The 8,952-nt window shown below is 38.0% G+C and overlaps 1 protein-coding gene across 9 annotated transcripts in view; it reads right to left on the bottom strand.

Moving 5' to 3' along the window:
* Window positions 1–8,952, bottom strand: part of GIGYF2 (GRB10 interacting GYF protein 2) — a 130,482-nt gene that overhangs the window by 100,400 nt on the left and 21,130 nt on the right. For all 9 annotated transcript variants that reach the window (XM_055586479.1, XM_055586483.1, XM_055586484.1 and 6 more), the window contains one exon: window positions 2,998–3,081. In XM_055586479.1, the coding sequence (XP_055442454.1) occupies window positions 2,998–3,038 (41 nt within the window). In that variant the 5' untranslated portion in view covers window positions 3,039–3,081. The remainder of the gene's footprint in view (window positions 1–2,997; window positions 3,082–8,952) is intronic.

Genomic DNA, 8,952 nt, shown 5'->3' with positions numbered 1-8,952 from the left:
CAAAGCCTTAAAAATTGAACTTCTGATTTAAAAATTCCACTTCCAAGATATTATTCCAAACGAAATCAACAGTAACACAAACAGAACTATTAAAGGATGTACATACATATTAACAATAGCAAAATATTAAAAACGACTTTACTTTCCAACACTTCACTCATGCATTTAATAAATATTTATTGAGTATCTACTATGTGCCAGGCACTGACGTTACAGCAATGAACAAAGTGTACAAAAATCAAGACCAAAGTACTTGCCCTCAAAGGAGCGCACAGTCTAGGGGGGGCCAAACGATGGCATATAAATAATAAAGAAAATCAGTAAAATATTTGTTATGTTATATTTTTATATAGACTGTGAAGAAAAAATTAAACAGGGAAAGGAGGTAGGGAATGGGGGGGGTTGTTATAGATGGTCAGAAAACCTCTAAATGGTAACATTTGAAGTTAAAATGACTCTTGTTTTATATATAAAATGATTTACTACTCCATTAAGTATATCACACTCTTTTTAAAACTGCCTCCATTAAATCTATCATACTCTTTTTAAAATTGCTTCGGTAATTATGGAATACATTTCTTTATCCTAAATATAAGATAAGCTAAGACCTAATGATTCTACCAGATTCTACCAGGTAAGACCTAAAGATTCTATTCAATCTTTTCTACTAGCTTAAAAAGTCCATGCTTACAGTCATCCATGGTCTGTCCCTACCACAATTTTCTTTGCTCTCTCATCTTCCCTACTGTCAAATCAATCTTCATTTCACACAACTCTTACCAAACATCATGTTTTACATCATGATAAAAATGTTAGTAAAAAGAATACAGTATCACTAAATGTTTCTGTATGTTTCAGAGTTACACACCGATTCAGTGTAATCCTCCGAAACCATGATTCTCAAAGTTATTCTGGACATAGTTCCTTACCTCAAGCTTCACAATGAATGCAATGGTACATGCAGAAAAAACACAGCAACAGTCTCCATTTATACAGCTGTCTAGATCAGAGTTACCTGAGTTACTTAAGTAACTTAATATATGAGATATATTATGTACATATATGGAGTTTCCCTGGTGGCTCAAATGGTAAGGAATCTGCCCACAATGCACGAGACTCCGGTTCAATCCCTGCGGGGGGAAGATCCCTGGAGGAGGGGATCCAGTTTTCTTGCCTGGAGAATGCCATGGACAGTGGAAAAGCAGCCAGATAATATGGAAACAAATGACTGTGGCTGTGTTTCAACAAAATTTTACAGTCCCACGGCCACAGTTTGTGAACCCATTTAGCATCATGTTAAATGTGTAATGACTCTACAGAGAGCATCAGCAGGAGTGGTTCTTTTCCTTTCGTTTTAGATAAACTACTGGTACTGTCTCTCTCTTAACTCTTAACAGAGAGAGACTTAGAGAAAAAACAAAAAACAAAAAAAACTTCCTTAAATTAGCTGATGATTTTAACCATGTTTTCACAAAGAAAAGACATGTGAGTGTGTAAGTGCAAAAAAGCAGCAGTTACAAATGAAGGCAAAAAACCGCACACAAAATGGTTTACACATTGAGCTGTATGATTTAAAGCCACCTGCTAAGACGTGAATAAGGTTTTAGCTACAAGAATATTCATCAAAAAAATTTTTATAATAATGAGAAACTGAGAACAGCCTGTATTTGTTACATCTGGAAGACTAATTAAATAAATGATGGTACATCCATACAGTGCAACCATTTAAGGTAACAGAAAATATTTATTGATAAAAAAGATACTTTTGATGTTTTTTTTTAGACAGGTTACAAAACTGAATGTACAGTATGATCCCATTTTTATGAAAATAAATGTACATTTACACAAATGAGCATACATAAAGCTACCTAGAATGATATACCAACCTATTACAGCAGTTACCATGGACAGTGAAATTAAGGTAATTGTATCTTCTTGTGGATTACTTGTAATTTCTAATTTTTCTAGAAGTATATATTGATTTAATTTGGTAATAGTTATTTTTTAAATATAAAATAAGAACTAGAACAGGTGATTTAGGTCAACATTTTCAAAATAAACTCTCAAAGCATATAACTTGCATTGGTTCTTAAAACTTCAAATGATTTCTCCTCAGTCTCCAAATGCTAGCTACAAGGACCAAGAAAATTAAGGAATTACATATAAAAAGAAATGTATATAATAATGTAAGTTAATAAGAGTCTTCAAATAGGGAGTACTACAGGAAGTCTGGAACATTTACCAAAGCACCACCACTGAAACACTCAAGGCCATTTACGACACTATTCCGATCATCTACTTTATATATGGCCTCTGGTTCAAGGTCTGAATGGAAAAGCAACTATCATTATTCACGCCACTGACGAGCATCTTCAATCACCAGCTCTGGGGGAAAGGAAGAGGGGGAAAGAGTCACACTACAATGTGATGGATCTCAAAATCCCATGAGAATTCCATAGTCAGGGTCCAAACACATCTGTAAGAGACTCAAAGGTTGATTAATTGATATTACGGCAAATGCTAACCTGATTCTAGATGGGCTATAGCCAGTATAATTCTGGATCACCTATGTAGCCCATCAATAAAATAAAACTCAAACAATAATTCAATAAAAACTATTTTTTCCAAATAAGTATGAATAGCACTCACAAAACACTGTAGCAGAAAACATATAAATATTAAAATGTTATAATTATATAAAATTATACTCGCACCTACATAAGGGTTCAAACACAAAGTAAATAATTTGCTAGGACTATGAAGAGTTTTAAATTCATTATCATTACACAACCAGAACAGGAAGACTTTTTAATAAAGGACAAATGCAGTCACTAACCAAATATAAATTATTCCTGACTGGCTATATTGTTTTCAACTAGGCACATAAAGCAAAGTCTCTAAAACATGCACATTTTATAAGCCCCCAACACCTGCACAAATACCTTACTACTGAACTAGTCATGCAACTCTGAACAGGATGAGGTTTTGAAAACTCACCATTCAGGCCCAAAGTTCAGTGTCTGCGTTTCCGCTGCCATTCTTTTCCGTATGTTTACAACAGATTTTTATATGCAGAGAAACCTGTTCAAGAGAAAACATCTCCATACAGTTGGTCAAGACTGAATCAGAATTCCAGGCCAGAAAGTACAGCTAGGGAGCGTGTTTTGCTTATGCTCCTCTCAACCAGTAACCAGAATGAGGTTTTTTTAATGCATATTTATAATACAGCAGGCAAAGTAAAATGAATAAACCAACCCTTAATTCTAATCCACCATCTTTTTATGTTTACACAGGAAAAGGATGCAGGGTATAAGAGATGCTGGTGAGACAGGTGGTAGCAGACCATGCAGGGCCCTAGAGACCAAATGAAGGATGTCCTTTTTCAGCTTTAGGCAGTGGGGAAGGAATGAGGGGTAACGGATTTACATTTTATTAATAATTTGTATTACTCGCTTGGAATGGCTCACCCATCACCATGAAGTACATCAAAGATTCTTAAAGACCCCTCCTTATCTATCTCACAGCTTTTGCCACAACTCTCCCCACTGTTTCCCTTAGCACTTTACACTCTGGTGATTCTTTAAAAAATTATCTTGGACCATTAAGTGAAAATAACCCACTAACCAATTTCACGAGTCATCTTTCAAGAGCAATTTTAAGATATCAGAACTTAAGGTGAAATGTCAGACAGGGAAGGACAAATACTGTATATTACTTATATGTGGAATCTTTAACAAGCCAAACTCACAGTACAGTGGTGGTTACCAGGGACTGAAGGGTGGGAGACATGGTAAGAAACTGGTCAAAGGTAAAAACTACAGCTTTAAGATTAACAAGTTCTGGGGATCCAGGGTACAGCATGGTGATTACAGCTAATAATACTGTAGTATACATATGGAAGTTGCTAAGAGTAGACCCTAAATATTCTCACATACACAAAATATAAGAAAAGGTAATTATGTGATAGGAAGGAGATGTATGCTATAGTGATAATCATTTTGCAATATACAATGAAAAATTAATCAAATCAACACATGAACACCTTAAACCAAGACAATGTTATGTCAATCACATCTCAATAAAGCTGAAAAAAAGAATATGAGTTTAGAAAACAGAAAATACGATAAATATTGTAAACATATGATAAATATCTGCAAGATTTATCACATCACCCTGATTGTTCTTTAAAAGATCTAAAACCAATAAACTACATACTAATCTAAAACACAGAAAGGGCAAAGTAAAAACGTGCTAACGTCCATAATCAACTATTTATCTGCCCTCTTCCTGGAAGGTATTTCTGATGGGTGGATGGCATCATGGACTCAATGGACATGAATTTGAGCAAACTCCAGGAGACAGCAAAGGACAGGGAAGCCTGGCGTACTGCAGTCCATGAGATCACAGAGAGTCGGACAAGACTTAGCAAATGAACAACAACAAATGTCAACCACGTGGGTTCCAGGGAGAGTTCCTTATTCTTACTTGACCCTGATAACCTCTCCCTGGTCAGATAAGCATGCACATTAGGCTCAAATGAGATCAACTTAGTGCTCTCACCACCTCACAAGCAATTGATGATTCTAAAACAACATAAGGCACACGGCTTTTACTTTACACTCGCTGAAACTGGAATGCACCTTAATGAGTGCCGTGCTGCAACTGCTACTGGCCCACAATGCGAGCTGTATCACAGCTGTCACTGTGTGCACAAGGATGGAACCTGGTCAGAGCTGCTCATTACTGTCCTCTTCTCGGTTGTGTTGTTCCTAGTAGCTGATTTTAAGGGCTGTTTACAATGCCTTCAAAAAGATCATGCTATAATTCTAAATTGAAACATGTTGTGTATCAAAAAAGAAAGCAAATAAAGCCATGGGACAGTACTGAAGTAACTCTCCATCACTGGAGGAATGACTGCAACTGTTTTACAGAACTTGAACAAGGGAAAAAAAACACATAAAAAAGATAAGCTTGTGGCTCGTTAGTTAGACCTGACACTGCATAGCCCACAAGGCTGCATGCAGCAGCCCTGAAGTGTTCATATTTAAGGGAAAGATTAAATGGCTTAGGACGCTTTTAAGAACTACACAAGCGCCAAATCGCTGCATTTCAAGATGATGAAAGAATAATGGAGCACTCTCTTAAGAAATGTTTCATCACCAATACCCTTAATGACCTGACACTACAAAGGTGGGGAGAGTGAGGAGGAAGGAGACTTCTACAATTCTAAGTTCTGCATAATTTATAAAAGTCATATAATGTGCAGAAGCTGAAGAATATCTAATTAGAAGCTGAAGAATACCTCACAATTGATTTTACTTCTATTTTCCTTTTAACATATGTACAAAGTATATACTGCCTGATGAAAATCTGTTAGACTTATTTGCTAAGTAAGTTGAAAAGAATTTTTTTAAAACTGTAAAATAAAAATTCTAAGTAATTAAAGAAGTATGCCATCAGTTTACTCTGCAGTATGATTTCCTTCTTAGTAATACATAAATGAAGAATCTCACAAGTGATGAATACTAGACTCAATTAAATTATGGTATATCCCTACTGAAATCACTTGTCAAGGGAGTGATAATGACCAGACATCCGGTAAGGTACCACTGTGAATTAAGACAAGTGTCCTCCTTACAAAAGGCAGAGCAACCAGACAACAAATTGCCAACAACCAGTGGATCACACAGAAAGCAAGGGAATTCCAGAAAAACATCTACTTCTGCTTCACTGACTACACAAAAGCCTTTGACTGTGTGGATCACAACAAACTGTGGAAAATTCTTAAACAGACAGAAATACCAGACCACTTTACCTGCCTCCTGAGAAACCTGTATGAAGGGCATGAAGCAACAGTTAGAACTGGACATGAAGCAACAGTCAGAACTGGACATGGAACAACAGACTGGTTCCAAATTGAGAAAGCAGTACAGCAGGATGGCGTATTGTATATTGCCACCCTGCTTATTTAATTTATATGCAGAGAACATCATGCAGAATGCCGGACTGGATGAATCACAAGCTGGAATCACAACTACTGGGAGAAATATCAACAACCTCAGATGTTACCACTCTAATGGCAGAAAGCAAAGAGAAACAGAAGATCCCCTTGATGAAGCTGAAAGAGGAGAGTGAAAAAACTGGCTTAAAATCCAACATTCAAGAAACTAAGATCACAGCATCCGATAATATCACTTCATAGCAAACAGAAGCAGTGAAAGATTTTATTTTCCTGGGCTTCAAAATCACTGCAGACAATGACTGCGGCCATGAAATTAAGACAATTTGCTCCTTGCAAGGAAAGCTATGACAAACCTAGACAGCATATTAAAAAGCAGAGATATTACTTTGCCAAAAAAAGTCCATCGAGTCAAAGTTATGGTTTTACCAGGAGTCATGTATGGAAGTGAGAGTTGAACCATAAAGAAGCATGAGCATCGAAGAATTGATGCTTTCAAACTGGGGTGCTGGAGAGGACTCCTGAGAGTCCCTTGGACTGCAAGGAGATCAAACCAGTCATTCCTAAAGGAAATCAATCCTGAATACTCTTTGGAAGGACTGATGATGAAGCCGAAACTCCAATACTCTGGCCACCTGATGCAAAGAACTGACTCATTCGAAAAGACCGTGATGTTGGGAAAGATCGAAGGTGGTAGGAGAAGAGAACACAATCCTGAATACTCTTTGGAAGGACTGATGCTGAAGCCGAAACTCGAATACTCTGGCCACCTGATGCGAAGAACTGACTCATTCGAAAAGACCATGATGTTGGGAAAGATTGAAGGTGGCAGAAGAGAACACAGAGGAAGAGATGGTTGGATGGCATCACCGACTCAATGGACATGAGTTTGAGTAAGCTCCAGGAGATGGTGAAGGACAGGGAAGCCTGGTGTGCTACAGTCGCAGAATCGGACACAACTGAACAAGTGGTGGGTGGTTTAGTTGCTAAATCATGTCCGAGTCTTTGTGACCCCATGAATGGCAGCCCACCAGGCTCCTATCCACAGGATTTCCCAGGCAAGAATTCTGGAGTGGGTTGCCATTTTCTTCTCCAGGGGATCCTGGACCTACTTGGCTAACAAATTGACCTGTAGAGACTACAACCGTAAGATTTTGTTGTAATATGAAACATCCTGAAGGAGTGTTTTTTATCACCATTTTAAGCCCCATCTAGTCAACTGTTTTATATTCAAACCCCTATGGGACTTTGACCATTGGAAAACAGCTCTGAATTAATAAAGCAAGTCAAGACTTGAACCAGACTCAATTTATAAAGCAAGTGAATCTTAATTAAAAACTGAATTATTTGTGATATTTGTGAAAATACTAAAATCATTCTTAAGAGATTTAATATGCTTTTACCCTTTAAATTACTACCACAAGGCTACACAGGTCCTGGAAATACAAACTCCAGGACTGTCATTACCACATAGAGGCTGTGCTGTACAGGCAATGGTCTTGAGTTACAGAAGCCCTGGATTCACGAAACACCTGAAGAACATCAACCAAGGAAATCCTTTTCCTGTCCTCAGTCATTCATTCCACCCACAAACTTTCAGGAAGAGTCAAAATACCATACAGCAGAAACACTGAAAGCTCAGAAGTTTCTTTAATGCCTTGAGATGGGAGCCTCACCACCTTTATAATGTAGGTTTCCATAAGATTATGCCCTATGGTAGTTTTCTGGAGAACTCTTATGAACCTAAGACAGTAATCCAAACAATTTAATTATCAACTAAAGAGACCTACATTACTCAGAATGGTGTTCTGCTCATTCTCCTTTATGAATTAAAGCAGGAAATCTAAAAGTTATGACTGTTGAAGAAATCTAATTTAAGGTACTATAGCTTCTAATTCTGAATTCCCCACCCCAGACTGCTCCTTCCAAATCAAATTAAATGAGCCCAGTTCTAATAGATTTATTTCTATGTACTGGATTGTCTGACACAACGTCTCTGAATTATAAATTATTTGGAATGGAAAGTGGGACTTATTTCTCAATTGCCATTTCTAAGCATGCAGTGAAGTATCAAAACAAGTGTAAGCTTTGCCGCCATTTAAATCCCACTAAGCTACATGTTGTCAACTCAAACCCCCAGGAGACTTGTGATCTTTAGAAAACAGCTGATTTTTATAGCAAATTGGGACCTGAACCAGACTCTGTAGGCTGTGCCCCCACCATGCTCTTCTGCCTCTTTAGATAGTCTTATTCTTGAAACTATTTCCTTCCTTGTCCTCCATGACCAGCCCTTTACAGATACATTTCCCCCATCTTTACTCCTTTCCAATTTAGTCCCCGTTCCCCAAGTTTATCTCCTAACTTCCCTCAGTGTACCCACTGATCCTTTAACTATAAATTCTGTTTAGATATTGTCTTGAATCTTATTTACAACGGTCCTCTCCACTAGTACTTCAGGTAGAACTCTGCCAACTAAATTATGGGGAATTTAAAATAGGGGCTCAGACAGTAAAGAATCTGCCTGCAATGGGGGAGGCCCGGGTTCGACCCCTGGGTCAGGAAGATCCCTGGAGAAGGAAATGGCTACCCACGTGAGTATTCTCGCCCGAAGCATTCCAAGGACAGAGGAGCCTGGTGGGCTACAGTCCATGGAGTCACGAAGAGTTGGACACAACTAACATTTTCATTTTCACCTTGATATAGCAGATACAAGAAGTGAGGGTGTTATTACAGCAAGAGCAATGAAGATTCTCCCACAAATTCCACCCTTGCTGTGAATTACAAATTTTTTTTCTCCCATGACCTCTGTGGCATTTCCAGCAGCCCGCTCCTCTTGGATTAATCAACAACTGATCAAGGTATCACTGTTTTGGGGCTTTCCAGGTGGCACAAGTGGTAAAGAACCCTCCTGCCAATGCAGGAGACCAAGACACAGGTTTGATCCCTGGGTGAGGAAGACCCCCTGGACGAGGGCATGACAATCCACAGCAATA

The sequence above is a fragment of the Bubalus kerabau genome, chromosome 6 (assembly GCF_029407905.1).
Source record: "Bubalus kerabau isolate K-KA32 ecotype Philippines breed swamp buffalo chromosome 6, PCC_UOA_SB_1v2, whole genome shotgun sequence".
NCBI classification, from domain to species: Eukaryota; Metazoa; Chordata; class Mammalia; order Artiodactyla; family Bovidae; genus Bubalus; species Bubalus kerabau.
This window is presented reverse-complemented; position numbering and strand designations above follow the sequence as displayed.